Here is a 23,941-nt window from a genome sequence, read left to right as displayed (position 1 = left end):
TTTCATAGTAGGAATTGATTCTGGCTTTCTTTGGTTCTTTTTATCCTTTTGATTCACCCACAAAGTCACCTATGCAAAAAGCCCCACAAAGGTATCACTGAAAGGGAGAAAAGGAAACCCAACAGGACTTACTCTGTGTCGGCTAGAGTGGCTCTCACGCTGGCCCATGCTGTAACAAATACAGCAGGGAGACCTGCAAAGAAACACAGATCAAAGGGGTGAGCAGGGGAATTAGAGGACTCCGATTGCATAAGCTCAATTGGAAAAGGATAGGGGAAGGTGGAAGAAGGAGCTTTAAATATTCAAGCATATTTTGGCCTATTAAAGCCTGATCTTGGTCTTTTTATCTCTTCTGTAGTCCGAACACTATAATGGTAAACCAAGGACTGGAAGGGAGTGTTTTATGGAGGTCAAATGGCATGGCCTGGACATGTCCACCCTACTAAAGTCTCCTGGCTTTCAAAATGGAGCAGCTTGCTTTGCTTAAGCTTAAGCTACATTCCAAGCCATTCCTGGAGATGCCCTCTTGGTCTTGGCCCAAGGGTCATGGACTTAGGACAAATGGTCATGTTCCTGTGCCTGACTTCTGGCACTGGTGTACGGGGACGTGGCCTGTAGGGCCTGAACCTGGGTGACTGCCGCTTGCTCTAAATAAATGATTCAACTCGAAACAGAGACGGGGTTTGTACAACGTGTCTTTCCTAAGATATTTGTTCCTTTCCTTTGGCTTCAGGGAACAGCGGGCCTAGAATTGTGCTCAGACTGTATCACCCTGAAAATGGCCTTGAGTATGTCATAGGTCCTAACTCTCTACAAATTTTCTTTACTCCATTTTGATTTTTTTCTGGCCTGGATGGATAAAAAACTCTGTAAAGTGTGAGAAACTTGCTGCATGAAGCAGACAAATGCTGGAATTCAGGGTAATACTTGCAAAATGCTCTAGCCCAAGGTTCACTCCCAAAGGAACCATCCTCATTTCAGCACAGTTACACTGGGCATCATCTTTTCCCTGAAAAAAGTAAAAGAATCACCAATATCCAAATGCAATCTTCTATTTATTTTTTTAGGGTCCAGTTCTGCTTTATTTGTACAACTGAGTCCCCTACTGGCTTCCCTTAAAAGGCAGGATCAAATCCACAGTAGCTTCCACAAATTCCAGAAGAATAACCCCTTTCAGGTGAAAAAAAAAATTAAAAAATAAATAAAGGCGACATTTATCACCGACGACTGTAAATATGCTGTTCACAGTCTAAGCTCATTGGGGCTCGGCGTGCATAAGCACACGCTTAACTTTCAGCATGCACTTAAGTCTCATTAGAGTGCTTAAAGGCTTTCCTGACCACGGACGCTTTCCTGAGCTGGGGTGTGGGGCAGGGACGCCTGTCTCGTACACACATGGACAACGGGGCCGTTATCTTGCTTGGAACCTTTAAATGCCACGGTAATATAAGAAAGCATAAATAATTAAACACAGAGCCTCACTCAGGACCAGCACTGCCTACAAAGATACATTTATAAGGAATGCACCCTGCTTCACAATTCCCTGCAATGGCTGGCACTGGATAGAAAATACTTAACCTATTGCACCGGGAGCCCGTGAGCGTGCTGAAGCTGAGGGCTTGGGGAAGGTGATGATTTATTGCAACAAGCACCATCTATATCCTTCTCACTGCTAATCACCCATCTATGAAAAATATGTGCGTGCTGCGAACGACTGGCTGAGCTACCCGAGGCTCAGACGCTGTAACTACTGATAGCAGCAGTCATATTCCCCTTTACACCCTCTGCCTTCAGAGGCTCGGGTGCCTGCTGCCTGCCCGTAGGCAGTGGATGTTCACCCGTTATGGTGAAGCTCTAATTTTGAAAGATGGATTATTTCAGAGATTTGGATGTGTTTGACACATACTCGTTCCTCCCTAGCCTGTCCTATATTTCATAAAGAACACCATTCTCATTCCTATTAATCCTGTGTTGTGTTAAAGGTTCCTAGCAACAATAACACATACAGGAGAAAATAATTATATCTATGCATGTATTTATTCTGCAACTGCCACCTCACTCTGTGCAGGCAAGCCTAGGAAAAGGATCCTTGACATTTTCTGCAAAACACACAAAATGAATTCCTGGCACCGGTTTTATTGCTACGTTTGTCTTTCTGTCTCTCTAACGTGCTTCTTATTTTCAGTGTGAACAGTCATAAATATTCTTAAATTTACGGAATGTGGAATGAATCCTCCCCCTCCCTTTCCTCTGCCCCATTTTTAGATTCTCTCTCCATCAATGCAACATGCAGAGCTTGGGCCTCCAGGTGATTTTTAGAGTTCAGTTTTTTCCTCCCTCTCTGGTAAGCCAGTCTGTTGAATGCAGGGTCAGGAGGCTTAGCCTTCCCTCCAGCACCTCTTTTACTTTCAGAGGGTGATGATTGACTTGCTGGTGTCTCCACACGAAAGTGATGCCCTGAGATGGACAATCCTACTGCTGAGCATTCACAGCACCCACTGATGGGAGAGCCATTAACCAGAAAACCTCAGAGTTAGAAACGTAAAGATGCACAGAAACAGGCAGATGCCTGAGAGGATGCAGCTCTTTGAGGAATAAAGCCTCTCGTGATTAAATGCATCTGGCCAACCTGCCAGAAAAAGGAAAGCAAGCCTCCAAAATATCCCGTGACCTCCTGGGCGGTTGTATGTGCAGAGGGGTGCGAGTGCAGGTGGGCGCATGCTCGTCCTCCCCCAAATGCCACGCGCACGACTAGCGTGATGCAGGACGAACCCCGCCGGGCGGCGATGCCGTGAGCGACTTCTACAGAATCCACATTGTATGCGCTGTGCATTTCCAGTCGTTACACACAGTGTGTACAATGCAGGTGCTATAAAGTCAGGCGTGGAACGGGCTGCCCAGGGAAGTGGTGGAGTCGCCATCCCCGGAGGTGTTTAAAAGCCGTGTGGATGTGGTGCCTAGGGACGTGGTTTGGTGGTGGGCTTGGGAGTGGTTGGACTTGGTGATCTTAAGGGTCTTCTCCAACCGATAGATTCTATGGTTCTGTCATCACCCCATCAGCCAGAAAAAGTGCAGACCTCAAGCTGCACAAATTCTAGTGGCCATCCCAGCCCCTGCTCTGCTCTGACGCCTTTCTGGCACACTGCACACATGTCTCCTGGCACGTGGAAAAGTGCCTTCCGTGCATGTGTCAAAGCTGTGAGTAAGAGAGGCAGTTGCAAAATGCCTGCTAGGAGAAGAAAGCTCATGAATAAAGACCTTATGTAGGTCTGGAGAAATCTGGTCTCTGTTCCCTGCTATTTGAACACCTCTCTGAATTTACAGGGAGTGTTTTTTCAGACCCTCTCTGTCACAGTTTCCTCATATCAAATGGGACCAATAACACTTACATATACCTCTTGCCCTGTTAGGTAGGAATGCTTTCAGGCAAGGATGATTTCTGCATAGATAACCATGCAGGGCTTCCCATCATGGGTTTTTGGACCTGAGCACCTCTGACAACAACACGTGGATCTGTTTGTCTCGTTCAGGTCTCCCTGCAATGCTCATTTGCACCGTAGCAGAAAGCCAGTGCAGTCCAGCCGGGGGAATTAACGCGGTGTGAAGGAAAAATGCCAGTGGAATCAGCTTGGGTTTTCTGGCTATTGGTCATGCTTCTTAGACTTCCTTCATAAAACAGCTGCAAGGAACTTGAAGTCTGCTGGGGAATTTATTGTTGCCCATAATACCATTATTTATTTATTTTTGTTGGGTGCTGGCAAGGAACAAGTTCCTGTCTGTCATCGGTGCCTCCTTTGCAACTGCAAGAAGGGTGCTGCGGACTTGCACGGAGCCCTGCTCCTTTGTGCCAGTGAGGATGTGGACTGAAAAAACTCAGCCGAAATCTTTGGGTCTGACATCAGAATAACTGTATGTACTGGTTTCCGCTGGAAATAAGCTGCTGCAGGGTGACTTTTGCTTCCCCCACGTTGGAAATTTCCAGGCAGGATAAATCGTCCCTTGTTTATTGTTGCACAAGCAAAAAAAAAAAAAAAATCCCAGCTTTTGGGGCAAATGTCTTTTCTATACCTATGTGGAATGTCATAATTATTTATCACTGATTCCCTGTCATTCGTTGCTGTGGTATGGGCAGGATCCAGTGCCCACTGCAGGGAACTGGAGTTTTTCCACTGACTCCAGTGGGTCTTGGATTGGGATGCCCTTTCCAGTGCCCAAAAGCTATCAAAGCAATACGTCTGTGCGGGTGTGTGTGTGTACATTATCATGCTAATCAAAACAAAGCAAAAACAAATGCAACTGGAGGGATCCTATGTTCTCATTCCAGAGGAATTTAAATTAAGCAGCCTCAAACTTTTGGAAGCACACAGATGATTGGTGTTGTGACAGGTGTGACTTCAGCTTTGTGGTTGCTCTGATAAAATGATTATACTCTGGCAGTGGTTGGAAGAATTAATGAGAGGAACCCATGCCTGTTAGACTGTTTTCCTTTGGCTGCATTACTAGCAGCATCAAGTTGGTTTTTCTTGTTAAACATATGGCATTATTTTTCAACTGCTTCTCTCTCTTCCAGAATTTGCTCTGGGGAATTGCTTCCTGAAGCCTGCTCCATACAGCGCAGTGCCATTTTCTGAGGAGCACATTTTATGTAGCTTGAAAGTTTGGAAGAGGGTGTGGAGTATTGTTTGTTTGTTTATTTGGTTTTGTTTGTTTGCTTGTTTGTTTTAAAGAGCTGATATCTAAAGTCTTTCCTCTCTCACTGCAGCCAAGGTAAGAAACTCTCTGTCTCCAGAATATCTCTATTTATTTTCCCCAAAAACCTACTGGCTGGTGGGGACTTTACCTGAGAGATGGATGCCCACTTCGGGACTGACATTACCAACATTCGACATTACAAAACACCTCCTGTTTTTGTCACAGGGCAGCACCAGCAGTTTTTGTCCTGTGTGCCAGCTGAACATGAGGTTAGAAAGGAGCTTTTGGGCTCCTGCTCCCCCGTAAGCACAATGTGGAAGGAAAAAAGCTGGAGAGAGTCCTGCAGGCTGGACCGTCCTGGACTGATGAATCACTTGCATGTTCTCACAGACCAAAAGTGCAATTCTCCATAAACTCAGATTTACATTATCATCTGGCTTGCTTGGAGATCCATTGTTAGGGACACTGGCTATGTACAGTGGCAAAGCACGATAGTAGCCTGCCATCCATTTCCTGGAGCCCTGCCTAATATTTCTTCGTGTAACGTATCTAGACTTTCTTACTCTGTCCAAAGGCTTTTCCCAGACTGTGGGTACCTATGCCCTGGTTATCCAAGCCTTTGATTATACCATGGTTCACTCAGCACCCAAAAACTTGGTTTTTCTTCTGGAAGAAGACATGCCCTGGAACGGGGGTGGTGTGGTGCACTCATTAATCTTGCCCTAAAATGCAGTCAGGATGTGGCCAGGTGCATTTTGGACCTGGAAACTGGGAAATACTCCTGGGCCATATAGTTTAGAGGTAACCATCGATGCCTCTGAGCAGGTTTTTCCTGCTGTAAGCTCCTTTGTAGACCTACACCCCATTATTCATAGTTACATCCTCAAGGATCATCTAATATGTTTCCTGTTCTCCCTTCCAGTCCACATGCTTCAGACAACCGTGGGCAGTGTTTTTATTGTCCTCAGCCTACCAGCACCTCATAACTGCTTGCAAGCCAAAGCTAATGCCAGAAGTGAACAAAAAGCACATTCTTGTCTGAAATGCCTGTGCCCACAACGCCTCCCACTAATGAGCACCCCCTCTGCACCCACACCCCCTCCCTTTCTCCTTACTCCATGAAAAGATGCCTGGGTTAAAAGAAAAAAAAAAAAGAAAAGAAAAAAAGGCTTTCCCACAAATTGCAGGCTTCTCCTGGTGTTCCAGCACTTGTGAAACCTCAGGAGCTTTTTACAGCGACTGAGATCAGAGGTAGGAAATCGGAGCCGAGGTCTGCCGTTGGGAGCAGATGCTCACAGCTTCACGCAACTTCCCAACCCCTCCAGCTCGGTGCTGTGTACTCAGCGGGAGGCACTTGGCAGAGCTGGGGATAACTCAGGGGGACACCAACATTAGCTGGACTGATCCTTCCAGAGGTCCGGGAAGTACCACAGTGTGAACACCACAATTAGAAGTGATAAAAGCTTCACCACATAGCTCACCTGCCCTTGCAAAAGCCACCGTGTCCCTGATGCTCACTCTGCCTATGTCCCCTCCCCTGGATCTACATTTTTTGCTTCAAAGACCACCTGCAATAATCTTCTGATGGGTCAGCCGTAAGGAGCAGCCATGACTTACCCCAGCCAAATAATGTGAATCCCCAAAGATACTTCTTCTCTGAGAAAAATGCCATGAAGATGAGGCTGTGGAGATAGAGCCCTTCCACCAGGATCCAGTAGTAATTGGTTGCCAGGAAGTAGAGGAAGAAGGTAACCGCTACTTTACAACCCACCTGCAATGACCACAGAAAGATGGGGTTATGCTAAAGCACGGTGTGAAATTCCTGCTCTGCATAAATCCATGATATTTGCCAAGATGGGTCGGGAAACAAGATGGAGAAAGGGAAAAAAGAAATTAGAAAGTTCTGTTGCAGGGCTTTTACATGGAGGGGAGTCAGTGCGAGAGCAGAAGAGATGAACAACTGGGAAGAAAGCTCCTCAGGCTGACTTCATGTCTCCAACAGCAGGTGAGCAGGGAGGTGCAGGAGAACTGGGTACAGGTGGGGAGGTGGTGACCTGAGACTCTCCCCCAACCCAGTGATGAGGGGCTCACCCCTCATCTAGAACTTTCTAGAGTTTCTGGGTTTCCCCTTTTCTCCGTGACTCTTGGCCATGTTACAGAAAGGACCATGGCCAAGTCTCCTTGGTCTGGGTGACCTGGTGCCAGTCACTTCACCTGGACCCCCATCACCTGGCAGTGTGACACCCCCATAGCCCACAGAGAGACACGGGCACTGTGCAGAGGGGTGGCCCCATCCTGCCACAGGTGCCCGAGGCAGTGTCCTCCAGGCTGCCTGTCTCTCCTCACCGAGCGGAAAGATGCTAGATGACTTCTTGCAGAGTGGGGCAAAACTACCCTAGTTCCTTTTTCATCCATCTTAGGTTGCAAAGTGAGGATGCTGCATGTGGTTAATTGGTACAAAGGGACACATAGCACCTCCTCTTGTGAATGTGGGATGGATACCAGTGCAGATGTTACGAATTTAGGCTTCACAGGACACCTATGGCTACCAAACTCATCCTACAGCAACAGCACATCTCCATGCTGCCCCTTACTTAGAGAGGAATATGAAGGAGGAATATAAAGTTAGAGAGAATATAAAGTTAGCACTGTGGCCCTTAAAGCAGCTTGCAGAAAATGTCAATTGTATACACCTTGTAAATAAAAAGAGGAATTTTTATTCTGTCCAGCTTTTATGATAATCATTTGCCAATCATAATGGATATGGACACATTATATATAGAGAGATATATACGTATATATAAAAAACATGGACACATATGCATCTATTGTCTTTTACAGACAAAGTGAGATGGAATAGAATGAAGGTCAATTAAAAGAAATCCCCATCCAGGTTTAACAATAACTTCAATATTCACAAAAAATCCCACTCTACCCACACACAGAGAGTGGCAGGCAGTAATTGGAAACAAGAGAAATAATTAATTGTTGCCTTCATCACTCGCTTGCCTTTCAACTCAGCAGAATGGGAAATGCTGTTTAATTGATAATATTCAAATAATGCAATACATTACCCTAATTATTCCTAATAATGAGTCCACACCAAGGAAAACCAGAAAACAATGGTGTGAAACGTTTTGTGTTCTTTTCAAATAGGGAGTGCATTGAAGCGCGCTGAGCGCTTCAGCCAGAGACTTGCCAAATTAATTAAATGGATCTCTTAAATGAGAAGAAAACATGATTGCAAATTTCCATCTGTGGAGACTTGGACACACAGAAGGGCACTTTGCATATGCTGATTTTATGCTTAGACATGACCCCTCTTGTTCACAACCTGAAACAACATTTGGGGATGCACCGGAGCAGAACGTAACTGGCCAAGTGAGCGCAAAGGGCTCTGCACAGTAAAAGCTGACCTTGGCCATTTCCAGAATGGGTAAGCTGGAGTCAATGGGCACAGCTCCCTGAAGGGGTCTGTGGCATGACAGCTGTCTTTGGACAGCAACTTAGGGATGCCTGCTGCAGGACAACTGCTGCGATTGCTGCCACTGTATGAAAACCAGACAATAGGGGCGTTTGTGGCCAGTAGCATGGGCTGTGAAAGGCACTTGGGAAGCCAAATGAACACACAAGAAAAAAGCTTGTGCTGTGGGCTGCGGTGCCACATTGCTAGAGCTGCTCTACTGGCATGCTTGAATTAGCTCGGATTTTTTTTTTGGTGTGTGCATCCTTGATCTTAGATAGTAAAACCTTTCTGCTGTCTCTGTAGCACCCTGCAGCATGTGGATGACAAGCTGCCACGTCTAGGCTCAGCCCTGGGAAATCTGTGATGAGGCCAGTGATGAGGAGAGCAGACAGCTTCTGCAGGTGGGGAGAACTTCAAAACCTGAGGGCAGGCTCCATTCCCACAAGCACACGGACAGTGCAGATGTCTCCATCTGAGCCTTCTGCGCAGTGACAAGACACAAGTACTTCTTGAGCCAAGTTCACCTGACCTCACTCCAGTTTTCACTTTGGGATGTGGTGAATCGTGCTCTTGACCACTGGCTGTGCTGACCAGATCAGTGTTGACTGCAGGAACACCGAGGTGACTAATGCAGACATCGGCTTTTATGCAGATGCAAGAACACCTATCTGTTCTTGTGATAGTACACAATCCTTCCACTGTCCATTCTAAAAAGTCTTTTATCAGAAATGGGAGTGATAAATCGTATCAGGAGCAACCTGTTGTGGTTTGACGCAAAGTTACAGTGAGGAGAGATGCCTACTGCTGACCTCCGTCACAAGCCACCTCTGCTCCAGCCCTGGAATCAGGGCCAGGAGTCTCCCAAGACTCATTGAACCAAGGTTGTGCTCTGTTCTGGCTGCCAGTCTGATGGCACTGATGTTACAGCACAGCAGTGCCTCTGTGGCTTCCACAGAGAGGAGCTCCAGGTCAAAAATCAGTCAATTACCCATTGCAATAAAAATGAATGATGGTTTAACATGCCACCGAAAAAGATGAGTTGTTGAATAGAAGGGACAGAGGCATGAGGTTTAGAGGGGCTGGCTACTCTGGCAATACTCACAAACTGTGACTTGTCTGCTGGAGGTGCTTCAGTAATGGATTTCAGGTCTTCCTCAGAGATCCGCTCCATCTCCTCCAAAGCTGACCCAGAGTACAAGACCGCATCCTTCACAAAGATGCTCACGGCTCTCAGCATGAAGGAGACAAATAGGTGCATGTGGATGTAGTTTCTAGTGCAGTGCAAACGCCTGGCGTGGAGGAAAGAGAGAAGGGTTGGGGCAGTTTAGTCTATCTGTCGGACATATCCAGGGTCCCCTCTGCTCCTCTCCTCAGCACCATGCCACCTCTAGCAGTGCTAGTGCCACTGCTGCCCTGCACTCCCAGTTCACCCATGTAAATGGGTTGAAGCCTACTCCAGGGGTTTGGCTGCTGCTGGCTTTGCATGAGGACAACACAGTGCCTCTATTAATTTAAGCTCCTCTGTTTCTGACTGCGAACTTTTGGCAAGAAATAAAGATGCATTTTACTTGTATTGGGCCCTGGTAGTGAGCATGCATGCAGTGGGCAGCGCGCACAGTTAGTCCGCACCTAGAGGATGGTGTGTGTGTGGCATGTGATGTTCAGTCCATGCTCAGGGTGTGCAAACGAGGAGTGCAGTGTGCGTGCAGAGTGTCCAACCACTGTGCAGCATGTGTGCAATGAGGTTGCACCTGCAGGACGCTGTGTGCATGGTGCACATGCATCTGGAGGCAGTGGGACGTGCATTCAGTATGAAGCACATGCACAGGGCATGCACACCTGAAATACAGATGAATTTCCATGAATGCAGTTACTGCGCAGGGGGTGTGCGGTGAGCATGCACCCAGCGTACAGCACACGTTCAGGGAAGGTACACATCGTGTGCTGTGCGTGTGCAGTGTGTGCAGGGTGTGTGCACCCCTGTCTGCAGACTGTGCACAGTGATCAGTGCATGGGCAATGAGCATGCATCAGACATGCAGCCATTTTCAACATGTACAGACATCAGGCAGGGTACGTGCAAAGCACTGACTGATACTAAAGAGTGTATCTGTGTGTGTCCCTTTCGCTGGTAAATCCATCCCTCCAAGAAATCCACCCCCCTTTTAGAGTTAAATCCTGCATTCAAACACTTCACACTTATCTGCACTTCATGCAGAAGAAATGGACTACAAAGGCTACACAGCTTGTGGCCACTAAAAACCTTGCAGAGTTCCTTGTACCATAAACTGCTTATTTTTGTGCCCACTCCAAATTCCATCCTGGGGTTCAAACCTGGAGTGTGCTGGGCTGTTTCCTCTGTTTGTCATTACAGACACTATCCATTGCTTGGACATGTCAAGTAGTTTTGGGGCCCCAACCCAGCAATTGCTGCCTTGCAGCTGCAGGTGAATGACCCCACAAATGCTGATTGTAAAGCGCTTTAAGGTCCTTTGGGGGGAAAAGCTGGATGGTTAAGAGGTGAATTAGACCCACTTCTATGAGGTATGTTTTAGAAAAGCAATCCTGCCTTCAGGGAGAAGGATTAGCTAACTGACATGTCTGGGGTCCCATCCCTCCCCCTGGTACCTGGTAAGCCATGAATAAGTCAATGAATGGATTTATACTTTCTTAAATCCCCAGCTCTAATACAGAAATAAAAATACAAGTGCACAAATAAGAACTATATATTTTTTTTTCCTCTCCTTTTGGGGAGCTTGTTGCAGTAATAGCATGTGTTTCCTGTGCTATTATAGTACAAATTATGCCAAATGGAACTGTTGAGGTATAAATGCAGATGGGCTTTGCTTCCTGCACCTGGAATGTAGCCAGTGCATCTCTGGATTACGTGTCATCTGGAATAAAGCCTGGCTTAGTCTCTGCTGCTGCTTTGATCCCTGGGACAAAGATGCTCCATTGCAGTCAGCTGTCTAGCCTGGGCCGTGAGGTGCTCTGGCTGGGTGATGGAAGAGAGAGCATGCCTCCTGAAACTGGGAGCACTCATGCATACGTGGACATTCGATATTTTAACAACCTTGCCAGTGACCAGCAGGAAAGGAAAGAAGGGGGAAGGTCTGAGAGGACAGGAATGTGGTGGCTTTTGTAGGACATGGCCGTGTTTTGGGACTACATCATGCCAAGTGCCTCCAGGAGGGGTCTACACTGGGACGCTCTGCTATCCACACAAATCCTGCTAGCCTCCTTTAGCTCACTGCTGAGAGATTTGGGCGCTGACAGAGCCAAAGGCCACACATTTTATTCCCAGTGGTATGTGTCCGGGGCTTAGCCCATGCTCGTGCGGTGGGAGCTGCTGGGTCCCTCTGCAGACACCACGTGGCTGTGTGCTGCATGGGGAATTTCCCTTCACAGCTGCTGTCTGGGCCCTGCTCTCTGCTCTGAGAAATTACTGCCAGCAGCCAAAGGGAGGCAAAGCTTGTGGCACTGGGCTCTGGGGGCCAGGACCCTGCTCTACTTGCCCTTGGTTGCCCAAAGGACGAGCTTCCAGCTGCAAATGAGACATTTCTTCCTTCCCTTCCCCCTGTGCAGCAAGAAGGAGCAAAAGCCAGCTCTGTGGGCTGGATGGTGCAAGTTCAAAATGGTATTTAGGGATCTATGTCCCTTGGATGGTGAAGAGGGTGGGCAGAAAGTGAGAGTTAGATGGGCGAGCGGTCATTTCTAGCTCCCTAGGGCTCTCCACATGACTTGTGTATGGCCGGGGTTCCCTTCAACAAGTCCCTCCTACATGAATATTTCAGATTAGCGTGGAATTCCCCTTGTGAAACCTCAGCTATCTAAAAATTAGCCATCTACGTCTAAGCTAAACATCTGAAGGAGAATTTTAGGGATGGAAAACCGTAGAAGGTCTTCCAAGTGAGACACGTCTCTTCGCCTGTCTTCCCGTTCGCTCCAAAGCTGGTTGAGAAAACTCCATTGCAGACAAAGGGAAGAAGTTCAGACATCCCTCCCCTCATCCCCCAAGAAGTTTGACCTAAGTGGCACTACCACAGCCCGAAGCACAGATGCAACCCTTCGTGGCTTGCTGAAGAAGCACACGCCACCCCGGTTTTATCCTTCAGGAAAGCCCGAGGCTTTTCCAGTCCAGCGACAACTCGCTTAGGTAAAAACAGAGCCGCCTACCTGAAGTATCCCAGGATAAGGACAGCAACTGTGAGGGATCCCAGAGAGATGGAGTATCCAACAGTATAAATCAAATAGAGGCGATCAAAGACCTCCTGCAGTACAAATGATGGAAAAAATAGCGTCACATTAGAACGCGTCCTCCTGCATCGTAACACATCCATGGTAGCAGTACAGAGATTCAGGCTGTTGTACCTGCTGGGGGTGTCCAGCTCTGGGCCTGGGAAACCTTGGGCAATCACACCCGTTGCCATCTTGGACATTAGGGCAGCTTGGAAAGGGGTATTGCTCTTTCCTAATGACCCGCGGGGAGCTGTGACTTTTGCAAGGGAATGGTGATGAAGATGGGCTGCTCCCACACCTGGGAGTTTTACAGCATTTTCATCCCAAAGGAACCCAAAGCGCTTTACAAACTCTCAGCCAAATCCAGAGATCACTTGGCAATTTTTGCTCAAACAAATCGAACCTGGGACCTTTGCTGGAACAGCAAAATTTAGCTGTAGGTCTATGCCATACCATTGCTGATTGACTGATGTCCAGGCTGTGGAGTGTCAACCCACCACAGAAAACATGGGGAGGGCATATTTTGGCTCAGAGATGTGAGAAGAACTCACTTTTTTTTTTTTTTACTTTTTTTTTTTTTTAAAATCAAAAACCTATGACTATGGTTATCCAATCCAGACACAATTTTATCCAATAAAGACACAACTTTAGTTTGCCAAAGTCCCATTGGAAAAGGTCCTGTCACAGGAGAACTCACAGCAATTAATCCTGCAGTAATTCTTGTAAGTAATTCAGTAAGTCTCTTGGCCCTCTATATTTTAGAGCTGGGTGTAGAGACTCTGATCTCTCCATTAGATATTGAGATGCTTTTCTTCATTTTGTAGCTGGGGTATGAAGCTTAACTTGGGGATTACTGCCTGGAAAGGGTTAAAAGGTCTGCCACCATCCTGGCTTGTATGCCTTTCATCGTCTGAACTTAGAAATAAACTCTGAAGAAACCAACCAATTCAGCATCTTTCTCCTCGCTCCCTCCTCCTCCAATCCCCCTCCTGCCCCCCCCTCCCCCCAGTCTTTCCCTCACCCCACCCGCTGGGTTGCAATAAAATTCGTAACACTGGGCTCTGAATGACAGCTCTGATTTTGATTTGAGGCTAGAAATGCTGTCCTGGAATGCAAAACCTCAGCCCTATTACATCAGAATCCCCAGATATGTGAATGTTTCTTTGCGGTTTCCATTGGTAGAGTGGTGTGCTTGCCAATATTAATCTTGTGTGTATGTGTGTGCATGTATTTATATATATATATATTATATATATATATATATAGGGGGGTAGTAGGCACTAAAAAGTGAATGTTAGTAGGCTAGAGAGGCTAGAGAGTTTTAGGAATAAAGGAATAAAATTTATCTTGTTCCCTTCAAGGCCTGGTGCACATTTCCCACTGCCGGATTAGTATTTTGAACTGGAAAACATTTGCCTCCATGGTGAAAGTTGTTTTTTTTTTTTTTTTAAATCTTACTCCAAGTTTTGGATTCTTAGTAATTTGGCAATTCTGAGGTGTTACTACGCCCAGCTGAACAAAAGCGTCCCTGAGACCCATTCAGAAATTGAACCGGAAAGATCCACGTTCCCATCAGACAACGACACCGTTGTAGCATCAATGGCCTTGGAAAGGGCCTGCTGATTGGCTGGCAGGACATTTTGGGAGGCTGTGGTTAATTCCTCTGATTAACCACAGGGCCTCTTTTTGAAAGGATGTCGAGTCAGAACTGCCAAGACATACACATGCGTGCATGCATGCATGCTACTGGGCCTGCCTGCAGACATAGGTGCTGCAAATCCTACCCAGTGCCACAGTGAGGATCCTTCAGGGAAAGTGATTTTTTTGGATGGGGGACTTGGGTCCTTGGGGAAGGCCTCAGAAGGTTTCCCAAAACGTGCGGCTGCCAAAATGGCTTCACGGGGCAGCCCATGAGAGTGCAGCTCATGCTCACTAGTTTCCAGGGGTGTTTGTCCTTGGGAATGGTGAGACCTGGATTTACCCAGGGAAAAAAAAACGGCTTGAAGGGCAGTTCCAGGTCTCACTCATCTCCTAGCACAAGGGAGGTCCTAGCTCTGTGGAAACCACAATGCTGAATCAGGAAAGGTCCTCCAGGTAACAAAATATTGAGTCATCTGCCAGCTGAAACAACCACCTTCATGGTCTGAGAAACCTCTTTTTCAAGTAGAGATGGATGGGACATCAAATAATTCACAGAAGACCACAAAAGTCATGCATGGCCAAGCCATGGGCATAACTTCCATCATCTCAAGACGGTGTGCCACCCAACAGACCATCCTGCTACAGCCGGAGCTCAACTTAATGTTTCTAGCCAACCTGCCCTGAAGACACGCTGACCACCACTGGACATCCACTGACCTGGAGTGGCAACCCACCCTTCAGAAATATGGCCTCACCACCCCAAAATATGCTGTTTTAAAAGGTTTGGTACTTAACCTGTGCCATTTAATTTGACCCTTGGCATAATCCTTCACTGTTTCAACTGTTGATGCATGCACACTGAAAAAGAGAAGCTGAAAGGAAACTAAGGAAACCAGAAGGACAAAACCTCAACATCTATGATGATTTAGATTATCAGCAAAAGTGTAAAACTCATGATACAGTAACCAGATTAGGGAACATCGGTTTCATGGCTGGTGTCTTTGAATGTTGCTGTCTGCCCATTCCATCCCATGTCCTGTTGGGACGAGATCATGTTGGGGAAGGTGTGGGATGGATCTAATCTTCCTCCTTTATGTCTCCTACAGTTTCTTTGTGTCTCTTGCCTGTGTCATCTCCCTGGGAAGTAACCATCTTGACCCCTTCCCCTGCCAATGGGGGCTGCAAATGAATTTTTTGAAGGTGTTCACATGGCTGAGCCAGTCATGGTAGCTCCTGGAGGGATCTGGGCAGGATGAGGCCCCTCTGATGTGGCTGAGCTGGCTTTGGGGGTGCTGAAATGACTTCCCATCAAGTCACGCACCGTGCTTCCTCTCTAGGTTGTGCTCCCAGGCACTGCTCACCCTAAGGGCCCTTCCTTTCCCCCATCCTCATGGCCTTGCATTGGATTTGCTCCACCAAACCACAGGCACCCTCCACGTACCACCAGGTGAACTGATGTGGCTGCAGAGAGCCACCCCACCTGATCCTTCCTTCCCACCTCGTCCCAGCCATAATTCAGAGACCGACAAACCACGGAAGGCATAAGTACTATTGCAGATGTATTGCGTGCTAAACCTGTAACCAGAGCTCCCTTTTTCCTCCTCCCTGCTGGTATGGTGGGAGACTTCCTCCCTGCTCCCCTTTGCATCTCAGCTTTCCGCCAGCCTGACCTCAGGGTAGAGACTTTACAGCAGCCGAATGGCTTTGGGAGAACAGGAAACAAAAACAGGGCTGGAGATGGCTTCTGCATGAACTCAGATAGTGTATGGAAAAAAAAAAAACAAACACAAAATAAACAAAACCCAGCCACCACGGGCATCCACAGGCTGGATGTGCCCCCTCCCACAAAGGTCTCTGCATTCCCCACTCCCTGCGGTTTGGAAATCTTCCAAGTGCGTGACCCTCAGAGCAGTTGGCTGTTACATTTTCATACAGTGCTCAGGGCTGAACCTGACTCCTAATTTGTCCACTTCCACTGATGGGGAGGTAATTTGCATTGATCTGAGTCCAGAAGAAAACTGCTTTCCTCTGCAGGACGGCTCGGAGCTACGTCAGAGCACCAGGTATGGGGTTTGGAGGCCCCATCCCCTGTGAAACCATGCCTATGCTTTCCCTCTTTCATTGCAGCCAGTGTAGAACAACCTGTATGAAGAATACTTGTGCTCCCTCAACTTTTAGTATGAGCACATGGAGTCATAGTGGATATGGTCCTCCAATTTGATGTTAGATGTCTGTGGTGTGGATGGCTCAGTCAGAGCTGGCCACCTGAGGTCTGGGCTGCTGGAAGAAGGTATTTTAGGTAGAATAAGGTATTTGAGGTTTCAATTCATTGAAAAATTATGCAGTTCATCACAGGATGGTGCCCTCAGTGACCAGCTGCATTGACTGGGTTGTCACTGACAGTAAGACGAGCCCAGGGTGGGTAGCTCAGATAAAGGTGTTTGAGTTTAGGTAACAATTCCCATCCATTCAAGTCTCAGATGAGAGGTCTTGTCACTCTCAGGATTCAATTTGGTTGTCCTTGCACGTATCCCATCATTTTAGACACCCAAGTGTCCTGCCTGGCTTCAAGCTGCTTTTGCAGAAACGAATGAGATTAACTCTCATATTTATATGGCATTCCCATGCAGATGTTTCTCATCCTCCAGGACATCTCATTTGACTCTGGACATAAACATAACCTAAGTTTCAGCAGCTGGATGAGGCCTTCAGGGCTTCACTGTTTGTGTGCCCTGTTTCCTTCCAGTGTCACAGGGAGAGACTGGCTCAGACTGAGAAATCTGAATCTATGTATCTATGATTATATGATTTATTGCCTAGGTGGCTGGTGGAAAGTTAAAATCTGAACATCATTGCATTGTGCCTTGTATCCAGCTTTCTCCTTTCAGCCTTTTTCTTCCCTCCTGCGTGAGACAATGGCAAGATGGCAACATTTATACTGTGAAGCTGAAATGGATCCAGTGGTCTTCTGAGGGGTTGGCAGGCAGTGCTGAAGGGTGGGATTAGCAGTGCATTAGGAGAGAAGAGTATGTAAGGACTTTCCAGATCAAGTATCTGCAGAGTATCAGAAAGCTGCTGATTCAGATGCTGCTAATGACATGTTTGAAATTAGCAGGGACAGCATTTTACTGTTCTGAATGATAAGAAAAGCCAGAAAGTCTCTGTCACTAGCTCTAGTCACTGATTTTCCTGCCTCTTTTATTTTTTTTAATTAATTAATTACTTTTTTTGTTGAATTATTTAATAAAAGGTGTCACTTAAAAAGCTTAATGGCACAGAGAAGGAATATTTGCAAAAGGCACAAAATAGTTGCTGATTTCTAAAGCTTAAAGAAAATAATTGTGTTGAACGTGACCTTTTGTGGTGTAATTCTGTTACCCTCATCCATGGAGGTGTCAGGCACCTCAGAACCCCACAGTCTGGCTAGGGACTGGGGTAGGAGTCAGCTCTCAGAGCAAAGCACCTGAAATTAGCTGTTTAAATGCGTCTCCAAGTGTGTTGAGGGTCTATGTTCACATGATAGTCAACAAAGCAAGGTCTTCAGATTCGGTTGCCTACACCCAAGTACCAGGTGCTGTACAAGATGTCTGAGGATATCCACATGGACCCCAGACACTGTTCCAGAAGAGCATGGGTTTCATAGGTATCTGCCAGCCTTGTGCTGATGTTTTAAGTAGTGTAACACATCTCCAGTGGCTCTAGGTGTCTAGGTTGTCTAAGTGCAGGCAAATTAATCAAACCCCTTAACTGCAGTCACTATTAAAAAATGGAAAAGGGTGGGGGGAAGTTTACATCTCAGAAGCCAGCTGAGCTCTTTGGATGCCCCATAGTGGCACATATTCCTGAAAGGTAACCCTTTTCCATGTCATGCTTGGTGTATCTATGGTATACATAGCCACAGGACATCCTGGAGCCACAGAAAAAATGTGCCACAAATCCGCTGTTCACATTAATGGTGGAAAAATCTCCAAATCCCATGCTACAGCCACATGCTCAAAATGCCCCACAGCTGTAGGCTTTTGGAGGCTATGAGTAGGGAGAAAATTTTCTTTGCTTGCAGCTTTTATAAACTGCTCCTAAGCACCTAATATGAGTCAGCAGTAAATATGGGATAGGAGGGAACTGCGTCTGACCATGTGTGGTCTTTCTTGTGTTCTGATGTGAAGTATTGTTATGTTACTGTTAGAAACCATCAGACTTTCTCAGCAGACTGTAGGCATAAAATATTATCAGCAACACTGCACTAAAAGGCGCTTCAGCATTTGCAGGAACCCAATAGACTTACCAAGACTATAGACATGAAATGAGGACTGCATGACAAGATTGCTTGCAAGAATAAAGAACAGATCTCGATGATGCATTTTTATTCCTACGCATACTTTAAATCAGCTATCCGTCTTTTGTGATGTGAATGCATGACACTTTGATGGCATTTCATCTGTGTAGCTCAGTCTACACTGAGTAAACATGTTTTATGCCATCAGTTTGAGGCTACACAAAGTTATTGGCTCTTAAAAAGACCCCAGAGGGCTCCAAGAACAAAGGCCAGGCATACAAGATCTTTGGTCTGAACAATGGAGTTTAGATAAAGCAGCCCTGGACCATGCTGTGCCTTTCCTATTGTGTTTGGTATGTGATGGGGTTCCCAAGGCCTCTCTGATTTCTCTGGGAGCAGTAAAAACACCATGATATAAACAAGCAGTAGGAGAGGAAGACGGGATTGGTGGGCTGAGGTTTGGTCTTAGGATGGTCCATCTTACTAGGCTGGTGGTTTCCAAGCTGAGCTAACCTCCCAAGTAGCTGGCACATATTCCCCTTCCCCATGATTTCAGTAGATGTCACATTTACCCTTAAGCTCATCCTTGAAAAAAGGATGGGTTTGTCCCATTTTCAAAAAAAAATGTGTTTGGCATAAGTGTTGTTTTTGGGGAGATGGAGGAAATTTCTTCTTAGTGAGCAAAATATGCCATTTCTTCTGCCAATGTCTGAAAAGGTGAACAGAAAATTGACCGTGCTGAAGGTGCTGCTATTAGCTGGCTGTGCAAAAGGAAAGGGGTCCATGGTTGAAGTGTTATTATGCTTTTTAGAGAGATATTGCCTTAAATGCTGTCTGCTAATGCCAGGGCCTCATCAGGACTTCCCATGTGTGCCACATTTTATCCAAAGCCTGAGGAACCTGGACAAGGCAGATCACCCTGAATCCTACTGTTAAGGGAACCCAAGAAAGTGCTGAGGAGAGCAGCCAAAGGTCCTTTGAGCCCTGGTTCCTGTCTTCTCCCTGCCTAGGAGCTGACATCTAGGGTGAAGTGTGAGAACAGAACAAATATAGATAAATATATATATGTACCTATGTGTATATATAGTATCCAACGATCCATCCAGTGATTATGTAGCAGTGCTGAATACCCTCTCCTGATGTTCAGCAGCCTGTGGTGCAGTGACATGAAGCACAGCAGACAGACAAACAGCTGGTGTTTAACCACACTGCCTTCCTCAAAGAGTGAACACCAGCCAATCTGTTCCCCTCCCTTCCCTCGCCCTCCTGTCTCTCTCTAAACACTGGAAGGAAAATAAACAAAGCAGGGCTGCCTGGTCAGGGTGCTGGGGTGGGAGGCCACAGCTCTCTGTTCAGAGGCAGGGAGACCTTCAGAAAAGCCAGAGTGAAATTTGGATGGGGGATGGCCATGCACAGCTCTTGGGGAGGGTGATCGTTCTTCGGAAATAAGATTTCTCCTGGTCTCTGCTACACCGGTGAAAGGTTATCTTAAAAGCAGAATATGAGAGTTCGAGGAAGCAACCTGTGGTGGAGAGATGGCTTTCAGCACAAAGAAATCCATCTTATCTTCCCATGGTGTGCTGCTAGGACACCTTCCTCTGAAACTCCTTCCCATCCCTCACTGAACTCCTGCCTTCTGCAGACCATGTCTGAGAGATGGGTCTTCGTGATAAGATTAATGCTATCTGCAAGGTATTTGGGGAGACACGCTCCAACAGCTAGCTGCAACCTACCTGCTCCCCTGGCGAAAGAGAGGACATCAATCTGGGCTGTCAATCCGGCGTCCTTCAGCAGTGCTAATTTTCCCTTAGAAAACAGCCCAAGAGCAATTGCTCTCTGGGCAGTTACGAGCTGTTAATTCTCCTGGCTCTGATGGCTTTAGCATACTTTGCTAATTTCAGAAAGTGGTTTCCTTGCTGCTCTGTGTGAAATAATCCTATTTATATGGCTCAGGAAAAGGCAGCAAGAGACACAAACTTTCTCTGGGGCTCTCTGTGTACTGCTTTGGTCAATCTTATAATTATCCCACAGTGGCTAAAATGAGAAAACTACACACCTAAACAAACATGCGTGGACATATATATGTGTATGTGTAGATGGACGTGGGTGTTTATTTAGGTCTGTGTATCTGTATATAGAGCTATCTATGGCTATAGGCCTATTTCTAGAGATAGCAATGCAGATATATATAGATAGTTGCAGACAGACATTTTTTTCCTAATGCTTTCTAATGCACGGCTTCTTAAAATTTTCTCTGGTTACATCTGCTCAGATGCTGTCCTACTCGGAGTAGTAGGACAACATCTGAGTATTTTGATCTCCTTTCAAAATGTTGGTTAAATGCAGCTGTTACTGGTGACGCAAAGATGCTGTTCCCCAGGGGGGGAAATAATAATAGAAAACAATCTCTCTCTAAAGACGACTAGACTATCTTGCCAAATTCCCTGATTCTGACATCTCTTGACATATTTACTTCAAGAAAAAAATCAAAGGAAGGTTTATTAATACCAGTGCTTCAGAGTCATGCTTGGGTGTGAAAAACAAGAGCTCTTCCCTGCGCTCTGAAAGTCATCCCCCAACCAAAAAAAAAAAAAAAAGAAAAGAGGGTTGTTCCTTTTTTTCTTTTATTTCCACAGTACTTTTCATACCGTAAGGCCCAATGCCAATGGACCCTCAGTGGATGTATATGCATTGCTTCACTTGTCACTAAAATGCAGCCACATCTGGGACAAAACATGGCAACTACACAACAGCATGCAACATCACTATGAGGTGAGTGCAGGGCTGGACAGTGGCCTCATGCAAATACAAGGTTAATAATAATAATAATAATGAATAAATAGTGTTGTTGAAAGGCTTGTGGTAATCAAAATTCAGTTCAAAAGCTGGGAGAAGCTTCCATTATTCCTAATGCTTTTTGGCCTTGGCAGGCATCACTTAGGCAGTACCAAACTGTCCAAGTAATCTGAACAGTGAAGGTGGGCTAATTTGTCTTGTCATTAAATACCGTTACATCCATCTCTGTGTAGCTAGAGCAGGAAAGTAATGGCAAAAGATGACTGAGCCTTGTGAACAGAATAATGATGATAATAAGGTTCTTGGGAAGGTTTAATTAAAACAGTTCATAAAAGTAGAGGTCATAGGGAGGAGTAATTTTCCAAGTAGGGGCAGAGCAGTGAACAAAAATGCATCGTGACTCCTCATCTAATGTTTCTCTGCTGTTAGGAAGCAATGCTCAAGTGCCTCGTCTGTGAACTGACCACATTTGCACTGAGGGGACAGACAAATACATGAAATCCAGGGAAAGAGATTTTTTTTTTTTTTGACTTGCTCAGGTGGAGAGGTCTGCAGCAGATGACTCCCACCACAGGACAGGACATGGCTGAGAGTAGTGGTAAAGGGGAGTTGAAATGCCAAGAATCTGATGTGACCTTGTAAAGCTCTGTGTGAGATGCTCAATAACTCCATGATCTACTCCAGAAACTTCCCAGAAACCTCTCTGAAGCTAAAATAGCTCTTTCCACCACATTGACTGGGAGGAGACATGTCCTGCCAAAGCTGTTCTAAAAGCAAATGTCTTCCAGTGCTGAGACACCATGCTTAAATAGCTGGAGCAGTACCTGGCGTGTGCAACCTTGTCTGTTCCTTGACTTCATGATACAACACATGCAAATGCAGAAATAATCTCTTTCCTCATTAAACAACTTCATTCTCCATCCCTGGAGACATTCAAAGTTTGTCTGGACATGGTCTGGGACAACCTGCTCTACGTGGCCCTGCTTAAGTAGGGTGTTTGTACCAGATGACTTCCAGAAGTCCCAGCCTCAACAAATTTGTGATTAAAATGTTGCTTCACCGGTGAAGAAAAAATACAAAAACTATGCTGTGGTTGGATTTAAAATTAAGAACATTCTCCCAAAGGGACTGTGTGTCATTTTCAAGCCTGCTCCCCACCGTGAAGTTTGTGGTTAGATCTTTATCTCCAACTGTCTGAAAATAACCCTTGCTGCAAATGATCAGTCCCTACTACCATATCCCATATCCAAGGAGGACATCTCCCAAATACCACTGAGAAATAGAGATTTCTGCTAAATACTTCACAAATTGTGAATAAAGCAGCAACCGCATGAGGGTGGAAATGTCTTTCTCTGTGAAAGAAGTTCACATCCTCTCAGGTGACTCCACTGACAGCAAAAAAAAAAAGATGTTTCTGCAATGCACTTGTCTTGGGAGAAGTTCAGAAGCACTGCAGAAGCACTACCCAGCTGAGTCCAGGCAGACAGTAAACAAGTAAGGCCCACAGATCCGATATGTGTGTGTGTGTGTGTGTATATATATATATATATATATATATATATATACATATGCACATGAATGTTTGCCCAGGAGCATATCGAACCCTCTCCATGTGCTATGAATCTCTTTTCTAACTTCTGGACTAGTTTCCCTGCTTCAGGATTGCAGTTACGCCAGAATTAGTTCAAGATCTGCTCTCACATGTTCATGTTCTTTAGCACTGGACTTTTCCCTCACCCATCCCCAATGAACAGATCATGTAAAACCTCTGATCCTGTAGCTTATACCTTGCAACCAAGAGGTTCTCTGACAGACACCTACAGAAGCAGGATCGCTAATGATTTGTTTGACACAGCTTTTAGCTCTCTGCTTGTGCATCCCCTAGCACAGACAAGCACATACACAAGGGAATAATTAATAATAATCTGCTAACAAAAATATTGTTTGGTGGGAAGAGGGAGTCTCAGTGACATGGAGCATAACCCCTAACCACTTATTAGTGCCTCTGAGCCTGCTCCAAGTTTCTCCACGATCTCTTTACAAATGGGATTGTGGCAGCTGGGGGAACCCTTCCTGGCTTTGAGGACAATTTCCCATTCAAATAATTCCCATCAGAACAACGATGTGGCTTTGGCAAGCTTGGATGCGGTCTCCAACAGGAGGCAGCAAGCTAGGGCTCATCAAGGGTTTTAAGTGTGACCGTACTCCTTAGGCTAGCCCTGGATGAGGGGCTAACCCCATGCCCCATGCCCCAATGCAGTTGCCTACCCTTTCCCTCGTCTCGTTGGTGAGGAACTTGGCACATTCACTGTAGTTTGCCCAGGTGCGGTTGTTGCCTGGGACCAGCTCCCAGCTTCCATTCAGGTCACACCGGCGATACGCGTGGCCTGTGGGAGAGAAACGAGAGAGTGTAAATGGGGCTGGTAGAGCAGGAGAACCTCTTCAAAAGGTGGATGCCATCAACTACAATACCTCTTGCCTGCTTTGAAGCTCAGCTGCAAGAGCACAATTTCCATCTCCTTTGCAACCTTAATAGTTTTCTAACTGAGAGACCCCAGACAGCTAATAAGAAGTTGCACTTTGTTTAGATCAAGATATTGGTTCTAAAACTAAGGGGAGAAAATGCAAAAAGTTCCAAAGCACAAAATAATTCTCAGAGCTGCATCTCTCTCTACAAAACAAAACAAAACAAAAAAAAAACAAGCAAACAAACAAAAACCCACAAAGAGAAACCACTGATCCTCATTATGCCACTCGTAACTTTACTGATGAGTACATCTCAAGGTAGAGTTTTCTATGGCTTCCCTCCTCATGATGATGGAGGAAGTAGAG

At 46.0% G+C, this 23,941-nt stretch overlaps 1 protein-coding gene across 4 annotated transcripts in view; it reads right to left on the bottom strand.

Moving 5' to 3' along the window:
• The window catches only part of PTH1R (parathyroid hormone 1 receptor), a 125,453-nt gene that overhangs the window by 20,081 nt on the left and 81,431 nt on the right, over nucleotides 1-23,941 (bottom strand). For 2 of the 4 annotated variants that reach the window (XM_083824073.1, XM_083824074.1), the window contains 5 exons: nucleotides 23,378-23,496; nucleotides 12,334-12,428; nucleotides 9,261-9,447; nucleotides 6,310-6,463; nucleotides 133-193 (listed from right to left, as the gene is read on the bottom strand). In XM_083824073.1, the coding sequence (XP_083680199.1) occupies nucleotides 133-193; nucleotides 6,310-6,463; nucleotides 9,261-9,447; nucleotides 12,334-12,428; nucleotides 23,378-23,496 (616 nt within the window). The remainder of the gene's footprint in view (nucleotides 1-132; nucleotides 194-6,309; nucleotides 6,464-9,260; nucleotides 9,448-12,333; nucleotides 12,429-23,377; nucleotides 23,497-23,941) is intronic. The other 2 variants (XM_083824075.1, XM_083824076.1) reach the window with 1 other exon arrangement.

This window comes from Anser anser (assembly GCF_964211835.1).
Source record: "Anser anser genome assembly, chromosome: 2".
NCBI classification, from domain to species: domain Eukaryota; kingdom Metazoa; phylum Chordata; class Aves; order Anseriformes; family Anatidae; genus Anser; species Anser anser.
The sequence above is the reverse complement of the archived record's forward strand: the minus strand, read 5'-3'. Positions and strand labels throughout refer to the sequence as shown.